Here is a 24,261-nt window from a genome sequence, read left to right as displayed (position 1 = left end):
TCTGTCCACCTCGGCCTCCCAAAGTGCTGGGATTACAGGCGTCCGTGCCTGGACCAAAGCTGTTATTTTTAAAAAGGATTATAAAAAGTTTTACAAACTCGCATGAAAACAATTACTGAAAGCCTAAAAATTGTGGCTACAGGGCTGGCATTTACTTGCAGATATAATTTCGTTACCACTGAACAAGGAATCTAGGGTAGGATCACTTCACATACAACAAAGTGTGAAATACTGGAAAGGAAAGAGAGAATTTTTACCTTCAGAGAGGAAATCAGGCATTTTATCATATGGTTTGCCCTCCGGGGACAGCAAGGTGCTTAAAAAGCAGCAAGGAGGCAGGAAAATCCCCCAAAAGGTGGCAAAAGTTAGCATTTAGGCAGAGTTCAGTCCTTTACCACTGGTAACACACTGATTGTCCACTCACAAGCCCCCAGGTCACGAGCCTTAAATCAAGTGCATGTCGGACCAACTCTAAGGAATGCAGCCACAAAATTTAAAAAGCTGCTGACAGCAAAATTCACACTGTCCACTACTGGATCAATTCACATTTTAGTTACTAATTCAATTTGCAAAGATTACATAAAAACCAGCAAGATTGAGATAAACATTGCCAAAAATACAGTATTGCTTAAAAGTGCTTAGAAATGAGTTCTTTCACCTATACTTCATTTTCATCTCATTTACTCTGCTGTGTGGATAGGGATAAGGCCTTATTGTGAGCAACTGAGATCACTGAAATAAGCTCTCAGCATCTAAATAAAGCACAGAATCTATACAGAGACAGGCTAAGATATTGCTTTTGGGTTCGATGAGCCAAGGGAGAGCCAGCCGGGCAGGAAACCCTCCCCGTGGCCTCTGTCTTTGGGGGTCCTCACCATTCTGAACTCCTATGGTAGTAGTAGCCCTCTATGGAGGCTGCTGACTTCTGAAAGCAGATGTAGTAGAACCCGGCAAAAGAAGCACCACTGATGTCTTTGATCGTGTGATCTGGGACCAGAAACTGTTCCTGCACACAGATGAAGAGGGTCAGTAACAGACAGCATTCTCTGACCAACCACGGGGCCTCCCTGTTAAGCATCGGGGGTTCTAAGGACCACTCCAGAAAAATACAGGATCTCACAGTCTAACCCAGACTTGCTGGGTGATGGTGGGCCCGTGGGGTCTCAGCCTGACTTCTGAAAAGCGTCCATGTGCTCCTGGAGTATTCTATATACTAAAGCAACAAACTGTGTCTTCAACTCACTAGGATCAGCAATTCAGAGAAGGTATCATGGCCGAAACATCTAATACATAAATCAGTACCTACTCACCTGCCTCTCTATCTTTCAGAGACCACAGACAACCAACCTGGGAAGAGCTAGGTTTCTGCTCCAGTTCCCAGAACTGTCACCAGATGCTTGATAACATCTAGAACAGTGAGTCACTTCTGTAGGTCTGTGGACCTTTCTGAGTACACAGCAGTTGCCAGTAGCCCCTGTGACACCCCCTCTAAGAGCTTGACACCTTGTCAAAAGCAGTCAGAACGGTACTGTTCTTGACCAGGCACCTTAGGAGAGACACCTCTGCTGGAGCTGCAAGCTGGAAACCCAGGTCCTGGCAACTACTTTCCCGGAGAGATGAGGTCAGAAGCTCCAGGGCCTCAGGTGGTCTACTAAAGGACCACAGATGAGCCACCCTGGGACATTCTTTGGAGGCAAAACAACTCCATTGCTTTTTAAACAAATTTAAGACACTCTCCCATTCCTTATTCAACTTCTAAAATTGTGGCTTTTAAAATTAGTTTTAAAATTCAGGTCGGGTGCAGTGGCTCAAGCCTGTAATCCCAACACTTTGGGAGGCTGAGGTGGGTGGATCACCTGAGGTCAGGATTTCGAGACCAGCTTGGCCAACAGGGCAAAAACCCATCTCTACTAAAAATACAAAAAATCAGCAGGGCATGGTGGTGGGCACCTGTAATCCCAGCTACTTGGGAGGCTGAGGCAGGAGAATTGCTTGAACGCAGGATCTTGTGACCTTGTGATCTGGCTGCCTTGGCCTCCCAAAGTGCTGGGATTACAGGCGTGAGCCACCGTGCCCAGTGATTCCCCCTTTTTTTTTTTTGAGATGGAGTCTTGCTGTGTCACCAGGCTGGAGTGCAGTGGTGCGATCCTAGCTCACTGCAACCTCTTTCTCCCAGGTTCAAGTGATTCCCCTGCCTCAGCCTCCCGAGTAGCTGGGACTACAGGGGCGCGCCACCATGCCCAGCTAATTTTTTTATTTTTTAGTAGAGATGGGGTTTCACCATGTTGGCCAGGATGGTCTCGATCTCTTGACCTCATGATCTGCCTGCCCTGGCCTCCCAAAGTGCTAGGATTACAGGTGTGATCCACTGCGCCCGGCTGATTCCCACTTCTTAAAGTGGTAAGCTATGCAAAGTAAAGACCGGGAAAGGCAACTCAAAATGATTCATCTTTATGAAAGCTGCCAAGATTTCAAGATAAAACAACTTTTTCCCTACAGACTGGGGACTAGGGGTTGGAGGTGGGTGTATGTTCTCAAAGTTATTTAACAAACTGGCTTCCTGATTTTGCTATTCTAGGGCTGTAAATATCACGTTATCAAAGCAGGGAGCACAAATGATCTTGCAGCTAAAAGCCAATCCATCAAATCAGTCAGGTGGGGCTCTCTGAGCACTGCTGAGTCAAAAACTCGCGTTCCATTCCCGGTCCCTCATTTCCTGAGCTGGAGGGAAGTAGAGGAGGTGAGACTTTCCTGACCTCTGGGAAAAGGATGTGGTGGAGGGGACCCGGCCCACGGATGGTGTTTAAGCCCATAGAGGGATCTGACTAAGTTCAAAGGAAGTTTGGCTCTGCCTTGAATCCAAAGAACACTTGGAGTGATTCAACCTGGGGGTTCAATAAGATTCTTGGGTGGGAAAAAGGAAAAGGAGAAAACAATGTTAGAGGCGGCCACCTAGGCCCAAATCCACTTGCTACCCACCAAAAGCACAGCAAGGAGGAGCTGTCTGGGACATCAGCAGTTAACCAGTGCGTGCCCTGGAGCTGTGCCCACTTTTTATAGGTGTGCAAACACCCTGCCATGAAGACTTTGCCATGACAACCAGCTGTGATGAGCACTGGACATGGGGAGCCCTTGGTTAGAGTGGGTATGTAGGTGCAGTACAGGGCCTGGCTTGTTGGGAGTCTGAGGGGCCACCTGGCGGGACCTTACCTTCCACCTCATGAAGACGTAGTCTCCATTCTTCAGCTCTTCATAATCAAAGTCATCTGAGTTAAATGATTTTGCATACTGATAAAAAGCCAGAAACTTGCCCTGAAAGCAGAAAAGAGAGTGTGCCAATTGACTGAGAGAAGGAGAGGCTGCTCTCAGAACTATGCTTATGTGCCCAGGTACACTCACCTTCCCAAGGCATGACAGCTGGAGATGTGGCTCCCAAAAGGGCAGCTAAGGCCAAGTAACAGATGGGACCCCATGGTCACCCCATTGAATGCAGACTCAACCCTGGGGCAGATACTTGGACTCCAGCTGAGGCCCCACTGCCCTACGCCTGCCTTGTTAACATGGCCGAGGAAAAGGCCAAAGGATGGGAATGGTGAACAGACAGACAAAATAAACAGATGAAAACTAAGAACAATTAACGAGAAGACCTCTGCAAGTAAATCCAAAGTAGCAAAAAGAGCCACGCAGAACAGCTTAGAAACAGCCTGCCCAGCCTCAGAAAAGAGGGCTTTGTGAAACTTGTGTCTCTGCATGATCTAGGGGCTTGGGCCAGCTAGCTAAGTAGACACTAGATACATGTGATAGCCTTGTCCTTCAATATCTGTGAGGGATTGGTTCCAAGACCCCCATGAATACCAAAATCTGCAGATGCTTAAGTCCCAGATATAAAACAGTGCAGTATTTGCTGATAACCTACACACATCCTCCCCTATACTTTATAGCATCTCTAGATTACTTACAATACCTAATTTGATGTAAATACTAAGTGAATAGTGGCTATACTGTATTGTTCAAGGAAGAATATCAAGAACAAAAAATTTATACATCTGCCAGGCGCAGTGGCTCACACCTGTAATCCCAGCACTTTGGGAGGCTGAGGTGGGCAGATCACGAGGTCAGGAGATTAAGACCATCCTGGCTAACATGGTGAAACCCTGTCTCTACTAAAAATACAAAAAAATTAGCCAGTTGTGGTGGCGGCTGCCTGTAGTCCCAGCTACTTGGGAGGCTGAGGAGGAGAATGGCTTGAACCCGAGAGTAGAGCTTGCAGTGAGCCGAGATCGCGCCACTGCACTCCAGCCTGGGCAACAGAGTGAGACTCTGTCTCAAAAAACAAAAAAGAAAAAGAAAAAATCTATATATCATCAGTACAGATGCAATTTTTTTTTTCAAATATTTTCAAACTGTGGCTGGTTGAATCCACAGATACAAAACCCACATATATGGAGGGCTGACTCTACATTTACAACAGGAGATCAGGAATAGGTTACAAAACTGCATCTTATGATCCCATTTTTAAAAAAGACAAAAAACAAGTATACACTGTATACCCAAAAGAGATTCAGGAAGAGGTTAACAGCATTTTAGTTTTAGATGTTGCCACAGATTACTCCTTTTCCTCCAGCTTTTCTATTTTTTCAAATATTTTTAAATAAGCATGTGTTAATTTGATAAGAAAACATCTTAAACAAAAAATCAAGATACAGAGATACTAAGTCATAGATTTTGTCACATAGATTTATTTTATTATTATTTTTTGAGACAAAGTCTCGCTCCTGTCGCTCAGGCTGGAATGCAATGGCATGATCTCAGCTCACTGCAACCTCCGCTTCCCAGGTTCAAGTGACTCTCCTGCCTCAGCCTCCTGAGTAGCTGGGATTCCAGGCGTGCGTCACCATGCCTGGCTAATTTTTATATTTTTGGTAGAGATGGGCTTTCACCATGTTGGCCAGGCTGTTCTCGAACTCCTGACCTCAGGTGATCCATCTGCCTCGGCCTCCCAAAGTGCTGGCATTACAGGCGTGAGCCACCACGCCCAGTGTCACATAGACATTTTTATCCTATGTAGACTGAATATATGGAATCTTGACTTTACAGCACTAGTATAATAGCAACTTAAATACCACTAAGGAAAATCTGAGGGTGCAATATAATATCTCTGATTCTAGTTTATAATGAAAAAATGACAGCCTAGGTGAAGTGTATTCAACATTGTAAATCTCAGACAAACCCAGGTGTAGTACAGAGCTCCAGGAATCCCACGTGGGAACCTGGGAGTCCTCCATGAGTGGGGAAAGTTAGGGGAAATGCTGAGTACTAAAAAAGCAGCCACAAACTGCTGGAGGAGGAAGCACTCCATAGGCTCAGCTCCCTGGCTCAACCACACCTCACATGCCAGTACCAAGGGTGGCCTTCTTAGTTCCTCTCTCACCCAAAATGTTTCAATCCAGTCTAGCAGAGTCTGCAGACCCAGATCTCTTCCAGTGTCCTAATGGAAGTCAATGGGAAAATTAAGAGTTGCTTTCCAAATATTTAATTTGTAGTCAACCTAGCCTAAAACCGAGTGTCACTGGGCTTCAAAGACTTTGCTTTTTGCAGGCCCAATATAAAATGGAAAATAGAGTTGAATGGGAGAGAGGCTGTGGTTTACTACAGGGAAGAACCTTCTACTCTGGTGCTGTACAGGACGGGAAGGCGCCATCTTGTGAGGCAGCAAGCCATGCAGGAAGAGCCTAGCGCTGGGCAGAGGTGGGTGCAGATGGTACCAGGGAGCCCTTCCAACTCCACCTGCTGGTACCCAGCACCTTCATACACCACTTGGGCTCCCCCAACCTTCTGGATACTCAGGTTATGTGCATTCTCTTGTATCACAGAGAGACACAAATGACTCTCTAGCTATTGATGTCCATTTGCTACAACAATCAAAATGTACAGAATTCAAAAAATGCTCTAAAAAGCTCAAGTTTAAATTTAAATTTAACTGAACCTCAGTATTTGATCGATCTCCTTTTCTTACTCAAGTAAAAAACAGCTTGGGGCTGGGCATGGTGGCTCACGCCTGTAATCCCAGCACTGTGGGAGGCCAAGGCAGGTGGATTACTTGAGACCTGGAGTTCAAGACCAGCCTGGCCAGCATGGCGAAACCTTGTCTCTACTAAAAATACAAAAATTAGCCAGGCGTGGTGGCGCACGTCTGTAATCCCAGCTACTCGAGAGGCTGAGAGATGAGAATCACCTGAATCTGGGAGGCGGAGGTTGCAGTGAGCTGAGATTATGCCACGAACTCCAGCCTGGGTGACAGAGTGAGACTCTGTCTCAAAACAAAACCAGGCTGGGCGCGGTGGCTCACGCCTGTAATCCCAGCACTTTGGGAGGCTGAGGTGGGCGGATCATGAGGTCAGGAGATCGAGACCATCCTGGCTAACATGGTGAAACCCTATCTCTACTAAAAGTACACAAAATTAGTCGGATGTGGTGGCAGGCGCCTGTAGTCCCAGCTACTTGGGAGGCTGAGGCAAGAGAATGGCGTGAACTCAGGAGGCAGAGCTTGCAGTGAGCCGAGATTGCGCCACTGCACTCCAGCCTGGGCGACAGAGCAAGACTCCATCTCAAAAAACAAACAAACAAAAACAAAACAGAATAAAACAAAACAAAAACCCCCAAAAAAGAAAAACCAAAAAAACAGGTTGGGTGCAGTGGCTCACACCTATAATCCCAACACTTTGGGAGGCCAAGGCAGGAGGATCACTTAAAACTAGAAGTTCGGCCGGGCGCGGTGGCTCAAGCCTGTAATCCCAGCACTTTGGGAGGCCGAGACGGGTGGATCACGAGGTCAGGAGATCGAGACCATCCTGGCTAACACGGTGAAACCCCGTCTCTACTAAAAAAAAAAAATACAAAAAACTAGCCGGGCGAGGTGGCGGGCGCCTGTAGTCCCAGCTACTCAGGAGGCTGAGGCAGGAGAATGGCGTGAACCCGGGAGGCGGAGCTTGCAGTGAGCTGAGATCCGGCCACTGCACTCCAGCCTGGGCGACAGAGTGGGACTCCGTCTCAAAAAAATAAAATAAAATAAAAATAAAACTAGAAGTTCAAGACCAGCCTGGGTAACATAGTGAGACTGTGTCTGCAAAAATAAAAGAAAATAAGCTGGGTGTGGTGGAACGTGCCTGTAGTTCTAGCTACTCAGGGTGCTGAGGTGGGAGGATTACTTGAGCCCAGGAGGTTGAGGCTGCAGTGAGTTATTATCATGCCATTGCACTCCAGCATGGACAACAGAGCAAGACCCCAACTCTAAAAAAAATTTTTTTTTTTTGAGACAGAGTCTCGCTCTGTCGCCTAGGCTGGACTGCAGTGGCTGGATCTCAGCTCACTGCAAGCTCTGCCTCCCGGGTTTACGCCATTCTCCTGCCTCAGCCTCCCGAGTAGCTGGGACTACAGGTGCCCACCACCTCGCCTGGCTAGTTTTTTGTATTTTTTAGTAGAGACGGGGTTTCACCATGTTAGCCAGGATGGTCTCGATCTCCTGACCTCGTGATCCGCCCATCTCGGCCTCCCAAAGTGCTGGGATTACAGGTTTGAGCCACCGCGCCTGGCCAAAAGTTTTTTAATAAAATAAAAAAATAAAAAACATTAGTAAGCAAAGCAATTGATCTCTAGTGAGGTGAACTCAAGACAACGGTCTGCGGGAGTTCTCTCCACAGACTGCTGTGCCAGAACCAGGGGAGAGTTTAGACAGCCAGGTGTGAGAGGCAATGGGAAGAACGAGTTCTAGAATCTTCACTACTGACACAGCCATTTCTGGTTGGTTTACGGAGGGTAAACCCATTGATCTTCTCCAGTGTTAAACAAAAATTCACCATCACCATGGTCAACTAAAGCAAAAGGTTACTAGACAGGCTGAGAAACTGATTTTTTTTTCTTTTCTTTTTTTTTTTTTTTGAGACGGAGTCTTGCTCTGTTGCCTAGGCTGGAGTGCAGTGGCACGATCTCGCCTCACTGTAAGCTCCGCCTCCCAGGTTCACACCATTCTCCTGCCTCAGCCTCCCGAGTAGCTGGGACTACAGGCACATGCCACCACACCTGGCTAATTTTTTGTATTTTTAGTACAGATGGGGTTTCACTGTGTTAACCAGGATGGTCTCGATCTCTTGACCTCATGATCCACCCGCCTCAGCCTCCCAAAGTGCTAGGATTACAGGTGCGAGCCACCGCACCCAGCCAAGAAACTGATTTTTGAAGACACGGTACTTATATGACAACCAATGAAAAGATCCCAGGACACTAACTCTGAGTTGTCTTGAAGCACTCACTACCGCTGAGTGAGAATGCTCTACACTTGACAGTTAAAAAGCAGGGGCAGCAGGATTTATAGGGGTGTACTTAAGACAAGACTATACTTGTCTGTTAGGAGCGAGGATAAAAAGAAACGATGTGGCTCTACCCTGATAAGCCAGCAGGAGGGCAGATTCCCACAACATCATCTCCATCTAATGCCAGCCCCGAAGCCAGAGGTCATCACTGCATGTTTCACAGGGTTTTCCCCAAGCAGAGGTGATTTGAAAGGAACAGTGGACAGAAGATAGACAAACAGGTGGGAAGGATAGGAGGACACTGTTAAGATTCTGATAGCTGAGCAAAGTTCTGGCTAGAACTCTGGGGTTGCTATCATCAGACCACCATTTGCTATTTAAGCAGCAGGTCAGATTGTATTTAAACTCTTCTCATAAGGAAGATGGAACAACTGAGGTCTGTGTGCGGCGCAACCTTTTACTTGGCTGCAAAGCCCCAATAATACCAAATAAGGGACAAGGTCTCTGGCTCCCAGCATTTCTTCAGTTCTCTAGCAGCCCCTGGATGACACAGCGCAGATCAGACTTACTCACCCAGTGTTTCCGATCAACATCTTCATCTGCATCCCACTTGCGAGTTAAGAAAGGGTGTTTTTTGCTGATTATTTCTCCTTCAAAGAAGGTCGTAAGGGTTGGATACTCCTATGGTAAAACCCAAATATCAAAATAAGATGGTGACTGAGAGTTTTTAACCTTTTTACAAAGGAAGAATCAACTTTGCTTTAACTTATTTCCAGTACCTTGACACCGCTACCTGACAACCCAAACCAGAGTTAGATCCAGCCAGTTTGCCAACAAGCTGTGGCAATGGACCTGAATCGAAATCACCCAGAGAATGAAGGGTTTCCTGGATTTTGCCAGCAGCAGACAGCCCTTCTCTGACTTCACTTGTTATGTGCTAGTCTCTTAGAAAAGAATTTGGATGTTTCCACAAGTAAATTTTGAATATTCTAGCATACAAAGCAGATCATAACTTAGCAGATTTTACTTTCCAAGGTTAGAACCAAAGAGGCTCCAAAATCCCTGTGCTTACCACTAAGGCTCTCTCAAACCACTGGTTCTCCAACTGGCTCAGTCATTTGTCCCTTTTACACCAATTCTCCAAGGTTCCAGGGGTGGATTTTGGGGTAGAATACCTTTTTTTTTTTTTTTTTTTTCCCTGAGACAGTCTTGCTCTGTCGCCCAGGCTGGAGTACAGTGGCACAATCTCGGCTCACTGCAACCTCCTCCCACACCCTGGGTTCAAGCAATTCTCCTACCTCAGTCTCCTGAGTAGCTGGGATTACAGGTGGCCGCCACCACGCCCAGCTAATGTTTGTATTTTTAGTAGAGACGGGGTTTCACCATGTTGGCCAGGCTGGTCTCAAACTTCTGACCTCAGGTGATCCACCCGCTTTGGCCTCCCAAAGTGCTAGGATTACAGGTGTGAGCCACCGCACCTGGCCTAGAATACCTTTTATTTTGGCCGGGTGCGGAGGATCATGCCTGTAATCCCAGCACTTTGGAAGGCTGAGGTGGGAGGATCACCTGAGATCAGGAGTTCGAGACCAGCCTCATGAACATGAAGAAACCTCATCTCTACTAAAAATACAAAATTAGCCAGGCGTGGTGGCGCATGCCTGTAATCCCAGCTACTTGGGAGGCTGAGGCAGGAGAACTGCCTGAATCTGGAGGCGGAGTTTGCAATGAGCCGAGATCGTGCCATTGCACTACAGCCTGGGCAATAAGAGCAAAACTCTGTCTCAAAAAAAAAAAATAATTAAATACTTTTTTCAGTGTTCTATATGTTCAGAGAAACCTTTAGTAATGAACTATAGAAATGGTCCCTGAAGGTAGTCTTAGAATACCTTGATATATAGGGATACATTTAATTGTCACATGAACTAAGAACAACTTATATGAGGAAAAACACATGAACTAAGAACAATTTCTATGAGGAAAACATATGTAAATCGTGTCTGAATGTAAAACCATGCCGTTGAAAACATAAGCAAGAAGCCATGTGCTGGCTTGGGTGCTTTGTTAATTGCTCTTTGCTCATGCGTTAGTAAGTAGGCACCAATGATTTTCAAAAAGATTAATAAGACAAAAAGTTAACACCGTAAAAAGTCTACAATTTCCCTGCATTTGTAGAAACCAACCAACTACCCGCCCCTCAGGCTACCTTGCCAGCCCCTGGTGTCTGCCAGGAGCACGGTTATGACAGTCACTGGCCTGGCAAACCACAGATTACAGTCCTAATGTCGAGGACTGCAGAGGGCCCATGTTTTTCCTTCAGATCAGATGTAAGCCCCTCTTATTCTGCATCAAACACCTCGTTCTGATGGCTTTGCCACATCTACCAAGCTGGCCTCCATGTAGTGCAGGACCTTCCTGAGAGAGGCTGCCACACTAAAAGCCACTGGCGCAGAGGCTCCCAGGAAACAGAACATCACCACCACCACCAGGAGGCCTGCTTTAGGATGATACCGTGGAGGGAATCTGTTTCCTTAACAGTGAACCTAAAATATGATAAATCTAACACTGCTCCTGGCTGGGCGCGGTGGTTCAAGCCTGTAATCCCAGCACTTTGGGAGGCCGAGACGGGTGGATCACGAGGTCAGGAGATCGAGACTATCCTGGCTAACACGGTGAAACCCCGTCTCTACTAAAAAATACAAAAAACTAGCCGGGCGAGGTGGCGGGCGCCTGTAGTCCCAGCTACTCGGGAGGCTGAGGCAGGAGAATGGCGTGAACCCGGGAGGCGGAGCTTGCAGTGAGCTGAGATCCGGCCACTGCACTCCAGCCTGGGCGACAGAGCGAGACTCCGTCTCAAAAAAAAAAAAAAAAAAAAAAAAAAAAAAAAAAATCTAACACTGCTCCAAATCCACAAACCCCCTATCCTAACACTGTTGCTGGATTCTTCACATAAATATTTAAATACACAGACTGAAAAAATGAGAGAGGAGAAATTTTCCTAAATGTAAACCTAATTTTTAAGGTATAAGCTAGCTTTTTTTTTCTGGAGACAGAGTCTCGCTCTGTTGCCCAGGCTGAAATGCAGTGGCACGATCTCGGCTCACTGCAACCTCTGCCTCCCGGGTTCAGGTGATTCTCCTGCCTCAGCCTCCCGAGTAGCTGGGATTACAGGCGCCCGCCACCACGCCCGTCTAATTTTTTGTTTGTTTTGTAGAGACGGGGTTTCACCATATTAGCCAGGATGGTCTTCATCTCCTGACCTCGTGATCCGCCTGCCTCAGCCTCCCAAAGTGCTGGGATTACAGGCGTGAGCCACCACGCCCAGCTGGTATAAGCTAACTTTTTGTTTGTTTGTTTTTTGAGACGGAGTCTCGCTCTGTCGCCCAGGCTGGAGTGCAGTGGCGCGATCTCGGCTCACTGCAAGCTCCGCCTCCTGGGTTTACGCCATTCTCCTGCCTCAGCCTCCTGTGTAGCTGGGACTACAGGCGCCCGCCACCGTGCCCGGCTAATTTTTTGTATTTTTAGTAGAGACGGGGTTTCACCGTGGTCTCGATCTCCTGACCTTGTGATCCGCCCGCCTCGGCCTCCCAAAGTGCTGGGATTACAGGCGTGAGCCACCGCGCCTGGCCTATATAAGCTAACTTTTAATTATAATCTGTTCTAGGAAAGACTACTAAGGAAAAAGTTTTCAATAAATCAGCATTTGAATTTGATATTTTAAACTAGAAGCTTTTTTTGTTTTTTTTTTGAGATAGAGTCTCCCTCTGTCACCCAGGCTGGAGTGCAGTGGCACAATCTCGGCTCACTGCAACCTCCGCCTCCCGGGTTCAAGCAATTCTCTGTCTCAGCTTCCCGAGTAGCTGGGATTACAGGTGCCTGCCACCATGCCTGGCTAATTTTGTATTTTTAGTAGAGACGGGGTTTCACCATGTTGGCCAGGCTGGTCTTGAACTCCTGACCTCATGATCCACCCGCCTCGGCCTCCCAAAGTGCTGGGATTACAGGCATGAGCCAACTAGAAGCTATTTATATTATCAAGCTTTAATCTTTTTTTCTGAACTGCCCTGAAAGGGATAGGATGAAATGATAGAGGTTTTAATACAAGGCCAAGCCTGGTGGCTCACAACTGTAATGCCAGCACTTTAGGGGGCCAAGGCAGGAGGATCGCTCGAGCCTAGGAGATCAAGACCAGCTTGGGCAACATAGTAAGACCTGGTCTCTATTATTAAAAAAGGGAGGGGTGGGGAGGAGGTCCTAATACAATTAAAACACTTATAGTTTAAATCACTAGTTTTCCTAATGAATAATTCTGCGCTGACTTCTTTGTAAACATACTTTAGGCAGTATATCAGGGTGACTACAGGGCACCCTCAAACTTTGAGAATTAAATAAAATAAATACCTAATAAATGAGATTCAGTGTGTACAGAAGTCACCGAAAAGATAAAATATTCTCAGAGCAGGAACAGGAAATTCAAGCACTTTATTACAGCCCAATGAGGGGTAATTTATAGAGCAGACAAAAAAACCATGTCAGAAGAAAGGATATCAAGAAATGAGTAGGAGAGGCAGCAAAAGCAGGAGTCAGCATCCCGTGGTGAGTCTGGCTGTTGTCAGCCATTTAAGTCCCCCAACTAATCCTCTCACTGATTCCAGGCTCACCCAAAACTCTCTGGTGATGGGTACCACGACTTTCCATGTAGATCTGTCTTCTGGGGGACTAACATTCAATTGGCCGATAAGTCAACAGGAACTTCTGGAACACACAGGAATCTCATACTATGACAAAACCTGGCACTTCTGTTTCTGTGAGTTTTGGTAGGTGTGACCTGTCTCCCTAGTTCAGCACAAGTGTAGTACAACTTCAGCTGGAGCTTCCAATACTTCCAAACCCAAGTAATGAGTAAATGGGGGGCCTGCCCATAGGTCCCCAAAGGCTGGGTTCCCAGGTACCCCCTGAAAGCTGCTGGTTCCCCAGAAAGTTTGCCTCTCTTGACTGATGGACGGCTCAAAAGTGCAAAAGGAATGTTATTTGACATTTATTCTTTACATTTCCAGAATTTCATTTCCAGAAGGCATCAAAACAAACTTTAAAGCTCTGTTTTGCAATGTGGCAATTCCTCAAAGAGCTAAAAACAGAACTACCATTGGACCCAGCAATCCCATTATTAGGTATATACCCAGAGGAATATAAATCATTCCACTACAAAGACACATGCATGCAAATGTTCACTGTAGCACTATTCACAACAGTAAAACATGGGTCAACTTAAATGCCCATCAATGACAGATTGGATAAAGAAAACGTGGTATATACACACCAAGGAATACTATGCAGCCATAAAAAGAAATGAGATAATGTCTTTTGCGTGAACATGGATAGAGCTAGAGGCCGTTATCCTTAGCAAACTAATGCAGGAACAGAAAACCAAATACCACCCTTGTAAGTAGGAGCTAAATGATAAGAACTCATGGGCACAAAGAAGGAAACAACAGGCTCACGCCTGTAATCCCAGCACTTTGGGAGGCCGAGGTAGGCAAATCACCTGAGGTCAAGAGTTCGAAACCAGCCTAGCCAACATGGTGAAACCCCATCTCCACCAAAAGTACAAAAAAATTTAGCCCAGCGTGGTGGTACACATTACCTGGGAAGCTGAGCAGAACTGCTTGAACCTGGGAGGCAGAGGTTGCAGTGAGCGGATATTGCACCACTACAATCAAGCCTGGGCAACAGAGCGAGACTTCATCTCAAAAAAAAAAAAAAAAAAGAAGGGAAGAACAGACAATGGGGTCTACTTGAGGGTAGAGGATGGGAGAAGGGAGAGGAGCAGAAAAAATAACTATTGAGTACTAGGCTTAGTACCTGGGTGACAAAATAATCTGTACAACAGTTATATAGTTATAACAGTTATAAACCGTGACATAAATTTATCTATATAACAAACCTGCACATGTATGCCCAAGCCTAGGAAAAAAAAAAAAAAAAAAAAAAAAAAAGCTGTGCTTGTTTGTGAATGTGAGATGTGAGGTAGCTAAGAGGCCATTTATCTCCTTTTTTTTATTTTTTGACACGAAGTCTCACTCTGTTGCCCGGGCTGGAGTCCAGTGGCAGGATCTGGACTCACCACAAACTCTGCCTCCCGGGTTCAAGTGATTCTCCTGCCTCAGCCTCCTGAGTAGCTGGGATTACAGGTGCCCACTACCACGCCCAGCTAATTTTTGTATTTTTAGTAGAGACGGTATTTCACCATGTTGTCCAAGTGGTCTTGAACTCCTGACCTCAGGTGATCCACCTGCCTCAGCCTCCCAAAGTGCTGGGATTATAGGCGTGAGCCACTGTTCCTGGCCTATCTTCATTTTAGTAGATACTTTTCCACATTGTATACATGAGGAAGACAACTACTATGACTAAAACCCAAATTATAGTTTAATTAAATTAAAAATTTGATATTTTGCCAGGCATGGTGGCTCATGCCTGTGATCCCAGCACTATGGGAGGCCAAGATGGGTGGATCACGAGGTCAGGAGATCGAGATAATCCTGGCTAGCACAATGAAACCCTGTCTTTACTAAAAATACAAAAAATTAGCCAGGCGTGGCGGCAGGCACCTGTAGTCCCAGCTACTCTGGAGGCTGAGGCAGGAGAATGGCGTGAGCCCGGGAGGTGGAGCTTGCAGTGAACTGAGATCACGCCACTGCACTCCAGTCTGGGCGACTAAGCGAGACTCCATCTCAAAAAAAAAAAAAAAAAAAAAAAAAGTTATCACATAGTTGCACAACTTTGTGAATACACTAGAAGCCAATGAACTGTATACTTTAAATGGGTGAAATGTATGGTATGTGAATATATCTCAATAAAGCTACTAAAAAACATTATTTAAAAAGAATTCTTCTACATCTAAGGCCTGAGCAGGACTTGCTTTAACTCAACACCCCTGCAGCAGCATAATGTGGTTTATTTATTGCTCGACCAGGAACAGGCAACTCTGGGGAGGGTATGTGCTCATCAAGGCCACACCATCTGCAGAGGTTCTGTTAAGAGCCTAGGGCTCCCCTTGGGTTAGCCCCCAATGAAGGGCCATTGTCAATGCCCCCTCCTCAAAGGAGCCTGACTGCTGCTCTCGACAGGGGCTTCCTAAAGGAAGGGCTACTTGCTCCCAAAGGAGAGCTCAATGCCATTAGCATTTCTGTATACTTCTTCAAGATTTCCAATGCTACTTACCATTTCTGTGCAGCTTCTTTTTTTTTTTTTGAGACGGAGTCTTGCTCTGTCGCCCAGGCTGGAGTGCAGTGGCTGGATCTCAGCTCACTGCAAGCTCCACCTCCCGGGTTTACGCCATTTTCCTGCCTCAGCCTCCCGAGTAGCTGGGACTACAGGCGCCCGCCACTTCGCCCGGCTAGTTTTTTTTTTCTATTTTTAGTAGAGACGGGGTTTCACCGTGTTAGCCAGGATGGTCTCGATCTCCTGACCTCGTGATCTGCCCGTCTCGGCCTCCCAGTGTTGGGATTACAGGCTTGAGCCACCGCGCCCGGCCTCTGTGCAGCTTCTTATCACTCAAATGACTGGTTTTGGAGTCAGCATTAACATTCCAATGTCTTACACACTTGCTGGTTTCCTTATGACATTCAGTGTTTGTGTTCTGCACCCAGTTAACTAATGTATGTGGCTACCTGAGAGTTGAGCATATTCTGTTTTAGGATCTTTTCTCCTACCACAAAAACAAAGGCTGGAATCCTGTATTTTGCTATCATTTCTACTCCTACTTGATTTGATACAATTCTCGAGTTAAATAAGAAATACCTTTTGTCTCAACAACAAACTTCTTAGGAGATCCTCAATCAGTCAAGCTTCTAATAGAAAAGCAGGAGAACCAGATAGGAACCAGGAGCCAGAAACCTGTCTTAAGACTGAGGCTCGTCAGGACTTTATAAGAGAATCACATATTAGTATCATATTCGGGTCTGTCATTTTCTCTAACACTCCCAGAACAAGTCCACTGATTGTCTTAGAGCAGGACTTTTTTTTTTTTTTTTTTTTTTTTGAGACAAAGTTTCGCTCTTGTTGCTCAGGCTGGAGTGCAATGGTGCAATCTCAGCTCACTGCAACCTTCACCTCCTGGGTTCAAGCGATCCTCCTGCCTCAGCCTCCTGAGTAGCTGGGATTACAGGCGCCTGCCACCACGCCCAGCTAATTTTTGTATTTTCAGTAAAGACGAGGTTTCACCATGTTGACCAGGCTGGTCTTGAACTCCTGACCTCAGGTGATCCACCCACCTCAGCCTTCCAAAGTGCTGGGATTACAGGTGTGAGCCACCATGCCTGACCCCAGTATTTTTTTTTTTAAAGAGAGAGGATCTTCCTAGGTTGCCCAGGCTGGAGTGCAGTGGCTATTCACAGGCATAATCACAGCACACTGCTGCCTTCAAATCCTCGCCTCAAGCGATCCTCCAGCCTCAGTCTTCTGAGTAGCTAGGACTACAGGCACACACCACCATGCCTGGCTAATTTCTTAAAAACTATTTGTAGCGACAAGGTCTTGCTATGCTGTCCAGGCTGGTCTTGAATTCCTGGCCCCAAGTGTTCCTCCTGCTTTGACCTCCCAAAATGTTGGGATTACAGGTGTGAGCCACAGCACCCAGCTTGGAGCAGGAATTTTTAATTCTCAATTTCACAGATGAGAAGACTGAAAGAAGTTAAAGGTCACAGATGGAGGAAGGGGCAGCAGAAGAATGCCACCCCAGTTCCTTTCCACTGTCCCATCCAGCACAGCACTCCATCCAAATACTGCTGGGTCATCAGACCATGACAGCTGACAAAGGCCAGAGGCCCCCTGCAGCTAGGTCCGGCCTGGGCATTCCCAGCATTCACAGGGCCAGTCTAGCTACCTCCTTCCACTTCCTGTTTCCTTGCTAATGGAAAAGAAAGGATGCTCCTCCTTGCTTTCTAAAGTCCCAGGAATTCTGAGGTTTAAAAAGTTGCTTCAAAGAAAAGAAAATACTCTGCACAGCAGGTACTTCTGCTGGAAACTAGATGGTCACTTTCCTTTTTTTTTTTTTTTTTGAGACAGGGTCTTGCTCTGTTGCCCAGGTTGTAGTGCAGTGGTGTGATCTTGGCTTACTGCAACCTCTGCCTCTCTGGTTCAAGTGATTCTCTGTGCCTCAGCCTCCCAAGTAGTTGGAACTGCAGGTCCGTGCCACCACGCCTGGCTATTTTTTTTTTTTTTGTATGTTTAGTAGAGATGGGGTTTCACCATGTTGGCCAGGTTGGTCTCCCTACCTCAAGTGATCTGCATGCCTCGGACTCCCAAAGTGTTGGGATTACAGGCACGAGCCACTGCGCCCAGACAGTAACTTTTCATTGTTCCTATGAACTAAGAGGTTTAAGGAACTTAAAATCTCATTATTTATAGGACTGATGCTTATCTCAGAAACCGTTAAACTTATGATGAGGGTGGTAGCTATATTCTTATTATTTTTTACCCCAAAAAGGGTTAAAAATAAAATCAATAGTATTGGTTGTGACGATTTTGACATACTCATAAACTTTTCTTTAAAAGATTTGTGAATCTGTACAATTCTCAACAGGACACACTGAAACTGTCTGCTTTATGTTCCCTATACAGTAGCAATGCTCAGGAGTAGTCTGCTTTAATTAGGCCTCAAAGAGTTGAGACCGCCTGCCCTTAACCCCAATGAGTCTGCGGAGCCTCACACCACGGACTTTCCAGCGCTGGTTTGTGTGAGTACTTACCTCAGTAAGGCCTTTAATCTTCAAGTACCCACAAAGGTAAGAGTTCCCCGTGTCCACGTGCTGAAAAGAAAGGATACGCAGCCTGTTACAAATAGATAAACTTACTAGGGGACATGCAGGAGGGTACTCTGGAAATCCTGTGAGGCCAGACTAGTGGTCAGTGAACACCTGGCGCGGCCCAAGGCTCATCCAGCCTCTGGGATCTTGAGAAGTTCTCCCTACACACATGCCTGTTCTGCTGAAGCAAAGTGATCCCAAGACCCTCTCAACTTCCTTCAGCTGAGTATCTTGAGACTGAAGTGCCTTTCTGGAATGGGGTACCCACTCAAATTCATTTTCTGTGCTATCTTCAACACACGCCTCCCGGTCATCTAGAGACCCTGAACACTGCTGGGTACAGGGTCTCTGTCTCTGCCTGTACACATGGTGTCATCCCTAACCTCAGGCTTGACTTTCTTTCTAATGTCTTTCAAGCCTTTTTCTATTTCTGTGTTGCTCAATCATTGTTCTAGGAGGTCTGCTCCTCTTCTAGTTTTTACACTAAATATCATCCTGCATTATTTCTTTATGAAATGGGCAGATTGTTCAGAAATGGCGTCCTATAAAGACTTACATGGTATAAACTTCAGTTATGAACCAAAATGCCAACCAAAACTCTGACTATATTGTGAATGTCCACTCTGTGCATTTTATATATGAATGCTGTGTTTCTTAATGAAAAGAGTCAGGAGCCTAAAATAAATAGAAACAACAGGCATAGTAGACTGTGAGATTTAGCAGTCACCAATTACTGGTTGCTGAGACACTGCCGGATACTTACCCAACAACCAATTTCCTCCTTTTTCATGCTGGCAGGGCCCAGTTTTTGCTCTGGTACCTACCTACCACATAAGACTTGGTCAACCTGATGGATCTAAGGCACACAGGTGTCCCCATCCCCTTGCAAGTCATGTGTTTAGGGGTCAGTGACCCATTTCTGGCCCATCAGATGTGTAAGTCTCCTGGGTGTATCTGTGAAAAATCCCTGGCTTTTGAAGAGGCGCATGAGGAAGAAATGGCTTTTTTGTCCCCTGGTGGTGACAGTATCTGCATGGAGTGCCCAGTCCTGGGGCAGACATGTAGACAGCAGGTGAGAAATAGGCCAGGAAATGCTGAGGATGGTAGTATAGAAAGATGGAAAAAACTGGGCCCATCGTAGGTCTCTGAATTAACCAACCTGAAGCCACGTCACCTCAAAACTCCTCCTGATGTGAGATTTCACTCAAATCTATACAGACTTGTTCTGAATAGGGAGTTTCAGATTTCATGACAACTGGATTCACTTACAAGTTAAACCCTTGAATTAAAGCAAACCAAGTACAAGGGTACCTGCGGTACACTGAGATTTTAATGGTAAGTGAAGTCTTATTTCAAGAAATTAGAATAGTTTTGTGGCATTTATCGCATTTGTGAGCTTGATTACTTCCAATTATACCATAAACCAAATAGCATGCCATGCTTAAAAACTGTAATGAACTTAGTCAACCAGATGATGTCAGTACCAAAGCAAATGGACTTCAATGAAGCCAAAGTGCCTTCACAGTTTGGTGCTGGTGACAAAGGTATTCCCTGTGAAAACTGCCAAAGCATTGTAAATATCCTCATTTGCTAACCTTGCCATTGGACATTATCTAAAACAGCTAATCCACACTAACATGGTTCAGCAAAGAACTTTTATTAAAGGACACATAATTCTAACCTGAGTCTTTAAATTTCATGCATGCAATTCTCATTGAATTCAATATAGTTTGGGGTTTTGCAGCTGCTGGAAAGGGTATCAGGTGGCAAGAATACTTGCTAATAAGATTAAAAATTGAAATGTAAATTGGCTAACATTTTGCATGGATTATCACATGCTCAAGAATCAGAATTTCAGCTTGGCCTCCATTCAACCAAGTGTCTCTCTATTTCTGCCCAAATTGATCTTGATAATGGTTGGTGAACTCAAACACACCACAATGCATACAGCTTTTGCCAAATGGCAGGCGAGCATCTCAAGAAAGATAACAGGGCACATGTTTAGCAAGAAGGTCTCACAGCACAGCTGTGTCCAACGGCTGCTCTTTTAAATATTCCTTTCACAGCCACCAGGCCTCCCTTCTACTGCTGGCTTCTTAGATGGCAGAGGAGGAAAGAGAAGTCACAGTAAGTTGGGGGTGGAGAGGAGACCCAGTCAGAAACTCACAAAGCTTTGAGGAACTCTTTAAATTAGAATCACAAAAAAGAAAATGCTCCAAAACAACAACAACAACAACAACACAAAAAACACATGAAAAGATGCACAACATCACAGTAATTATAGAAATTCAAATCAAGACTACAATGAGAGACCACTTCAAAAACACTAGGACGGCTACAATAAAAAAGATGAACAGTGAGTGTTGGTGAGGATGCGGAGAAACTGGAACCCTCACCCACTGTGGTGGAAATGTGAAACAATGCAGGGGCAGTTTCTCAAAATGTTAAAACAGAGTTACCATGTGACCCAGCAATTCCACTCCCAGGTAGTTATCTACAGAAATGAAATATACTCCACATAAAAACTTGTACATAAATGTACATAGCAGTATTATTCATAGTAGCCAGAAGTGAAAACAACCCAAATGTCTATCAACTGATCACTGGATAAACAAAATATTGTATATCCATTCAATGGACAATTGTTACAATGAACAATGCAATATAAGTGCTGATACATATTACGATATGGCTGAACCTCGAGGACATTATGCTAAGTGAAAGAAGCCACTCTCAAAGGGAGAAATACTGTATGATTATATGAAATGTCCAGAATAGACAAACAACAACAAAAATAGATGAGCAGTTGCCTAGCATTGGAAGGGGGGTTATGGCTAAGGGTTACAAGGTTTCCTTTTGGGGTGACAAAAATATTCTAAAATTAGGTTGTGGTGGTGGTTAAACAACTGTGAATATACTAAAAACTACTGAATTGTACACTTTAAATAAGTGAATTATATCTAAATAAAGATACAAAAAGAAAGAAAAGAAAATGAGAAGAAACAAAAAGAAGCTGAGTTATAAAAGGCAGAAGTAAGTCTAAGAAGGCTGTGTCTGACAAACTAGTCCTGGCTGAAAAACCAGATGATGGGGCAATTCACATGCCACTGACTAGTCGTGATGATGACCAAGCAGCTCACCAATCCAGATGTAGGGCAGCATTCATTGGCATGACCACCACCCCCACCATCAGACATCCTACTCAAGTGGCTCCCAGTCATCCACCAGGTTTCTGCTCTGGGCTGCCTGAGACCTATCAGCCCTGCCCCAACTCAACCACAGCTTCCACTGGTTCATGATTCTTCTGAAAGGAGCTCAGAAGTGACACCTTAATGATGGAAGGGAGCAGCAGTTGCTGCAGTAGCCAAAGCAGACTCCTCTTTGATGCCTGGCTATCCTGCCAGTTGTCCCCTACTACATCAGAAACCATCAAACTGAGCAACAGGGACAAATCCAAGATCATTCCAAACGTGACCCACCCAGGGATCTCACCTCCAAAATTCTATGATTAGGTGTAAAACAAACCAAAAAACCCCAGTACCTTCATACTCGACTCTCACATTTTAAGAAAAAGAGAAGAAGATCACCGCATTAGGCATACAGTTATGAAGATAAAAATATTTCAGCCACAATCGTTTTTCCATTATAATAAATATCGTGGTTCATGATAGAACTTTACAGCCCAAAGATATGATTAACATGATGATGCTGTTTCAAGTAAGCAGAGAAGACGATTTATTCCCACAAAGCAATATGAGAATAAAAGAGTGATGAGTGCTCTGCAGTTAGCAGAAAAGGGACCCTCATTGTCTTTTGGATGGGAGACCTACTCTTCAGAAGTGAAACTAAGATTTGTTTTAACTGACCAAAAGGAGAGCTTGAGGAACAGATATACGGTACATTCCACCCTCACACCCGGGGGGCGGGGAGGGGGGCAGTGGGGCAGCACACAGTGCCTTTCAGAGGGACAGGTGTTTGGAGGGGCTTCTGGGAACAGCCTGGCAGACGAGGTGTCGGACTAAGGAAAAAAGGGCAAAGGAAAGGGGTCCTCGGGCAGGCAGGGGTAGGTATAGAGGAGGAAGAGTTTAGTAGGGAAGGGAGATAAAAAGGAGTATTCATGGTGACTCAAGTCTGTAATCCCAGCACTTTGGGAGGCCGAGACGGGCGGATCACGAGGTCAGGAGATCGAGACCATCCTGGCTAACACGGTGAAACCCCGTCTCTACTAAAAAATACAAAAAACTAGCCGGGCGAGGTGGCGGGCGCCTGTAGTCCCAGCTACTCAGGAGGCTGAGACAGGAGAATGGCCCGAACCCGGGAGGCGGAGCTTGCAGTGAGCTGAGATCCGGCCACTGCACTCCAGCCTGGGCGACAGAGCGAGTCTCCGTCTCAAAAAAAAAAAAAAAAAAAAGGAGTATTCACCACTGCTACTCCATTTCAGCTGGCAGAAAGTGTCAAGCCTGAGAGGAGTGAGGTGTGGGAAAGGCCCAGACAGGTGAAGCTGTACTTCCGAAGCTGATCAGGGACTGGCAGCAGGTATTTAGGAATCCAGGTCAAATGGGGGGAAGCGACTGGACATGAACTAAAATTGGGTGAGTTAGATTTCCCAGTACGTGGGTACCAGAGACTGAGAGGAAGCCCTGTGCCGCTGAGAACAGTTAAGAATAGGAAAGAGGGTCCCCTGGAACCAGGATCAGGCAAGACGAAGGTATGGGATGGGGGAGTCTGGATAGAGGCCAGGAAGACTGGGAAAAGACCGCAAGTGGTCCCAGAGCAGGGGCAGGAGGCCTGGGGGTAGAGAAGCTGGAAGGAGTTGGGTGCCTGGACCATGAAAAGACAGAAGCAGTGAGTGGAACAGGGGACCCAGGAGGCAACATCCCAGCAGACTGTGAGCGGCACTCAGGGAGTGAGTGCCTGGTCTTGAGGTGGGGCCAGGGCCTGACCAGTCAGTTGTGGGTTAGGCGCTCCCCCGTCTGGGGGTCTGATGAAGCCCTCCTAAGGAGATCTCAGGAGCAGGAAGACCCCAGGGTCTGCGGATTCCTGGGACTGAGGAAGGGGCGGGAGGGCATGTCTCAGGTCTGAGAGAATCTGACATGGGCCCAGACACGGGGAGGGTCCCGAGTCTGGTGAAACCAATGGAGAGTGCTTCAGGGTCTGAAAAGGGCTGGTGGCAGTCCCTGATCTAGGGACGACAGGTCATGGGGAGGAAGGACCCAGGCCTTTCCCTAGTCATGAGGGGCTTCCGGATCCCAGACGGGCCGGTCACGGGCTTCAAGTCTGGGAGTGTTCGGGGTCCGCCAGGAGCCGGTCACGACGGGCTCCGGGTCCGAAGGGGCAGGTCAGGGCTGGGGCTCGGAGAGTGTGAGACACAGGCTGGGCAGGTCCCGGGTGGGAAGCGCCGGGTGCAGGAGGCCCCGGCGGCGAGGGCCTGTTCCGCGGCTGCGGGCTCGAGGAGCCGAGGCGGGCACGGCCCGTGAGCGCCGCGAGGAGGCCCTCGGGCCCCGGCCCGGCCCGGCGCTCACCTGCAGCACCACCTCTACGTCGTACGAGTTCCCCTTGCTCTTCTGGTGGCCGCGGAACTTGGAGCCGCTGTAGAGCAGACTGGTGGCCACGCCGGGCTGCTGGGTGTTGATGGGCGGCGGCGGGATGAGTGAGGCCGCGGAGGCAGCCGAGGCACCGGCCGGCGGGGGACACTCGGTGCGGACGGGCATCGCGGGGTCCCCCGGAGCCAGGGCTGGGGGGAGTGGGAGAGGAACCGCCGCCGCCGCGCGGGAGCCGAGGAGGGTGGCGGGGAGGGAGAGGCCGGGGCGCGCACGCGCGGGGTGGGGGCGGGAGGGGCGACCACCCGCCCGCTGCCTGCGGACCAAGCGCTCTGGCCGCCACCGGGACCCAGGGACCTGCGAGCAGGGCCTCCCAGTCCTGAGCTGGGTCCCCCTCCCGACTTGCCCTCGCGCACACATACACACACAGAGACACTCACAGACACACTCACACACGCACACACACACACCCCGCCCCTTCCGATTGGCTCGGGCGAGCCTCGGGGGCGGGAGCAGGCTCACGCGGCGCTTCCGCCCATTGGCGGGAGGAGAAAACACGTGGCGGGGTGCGCGAGCGGCCCGCTGGGACTTGTAGTCTCCTCGCCGAGG

The 24,261-nt window shown here is 47.1% G+C and overlaps 1 protein-coding gene across 2 annotated transcripts in view; it reads right to left on the bottom strand.

The window, feature by feature from the left end:
- The window catches only part of GID4 (GID complex subunit 4 homolog), a 30,383-nt gene extending 6,263 nt beyond the window's left edge, over window positions 1-24,120 (bottom strand). For both annotated transcript variants that reach the window (XM_045376255.3, XM_045376254.3), the window contains exons 1-5: window positions 23,635-24,120; window positions 18,056-18,115; window positions 8,883-8,990; window positions 3,211-3,312; window positions 876-1,006 (exon numbers count right to left, since the gene is read on the bottom strand). In XM_045376255.3, coding sequence (XP_045232190.1) covers window positions 876-1,006; window positions 3,211-3,312; window positions 8,883-8,990; window positions 18,056-18,115; window positions 23,635-24,072 — 839 coding nt within the window. In that variant the 5' untranslated portion in view covers window positions 24,073-24,120. The remainder of the gene's footprint in view (window positions 1-875; window positions 1,007-3,210; window positions 3,313-8,882; window positions 8,991-18,055; window positions 18,116-23,634) is intronic.
- Window positions 24,121-24,261: the final 141 nt, after the last annotated feature.

The sequence above is a fragment of the Macaca fascicularis genome, chromosome 16 (assembly GCF_037993035.2).
Source record: "Macaca fascicularis isolate 582-1 chromosome 16, T2T-MFA8v1.1".
NCBI lineage: Eukaryota > Metazoa > Chordata > Mammalia > Primates > Cercopithecidae > Macaca > Macaca fascicularis.
Note: the sequence above shows the minus strand (reverse complement) of the source record. Positions and strands in the feature narration are given on the sequence as shown.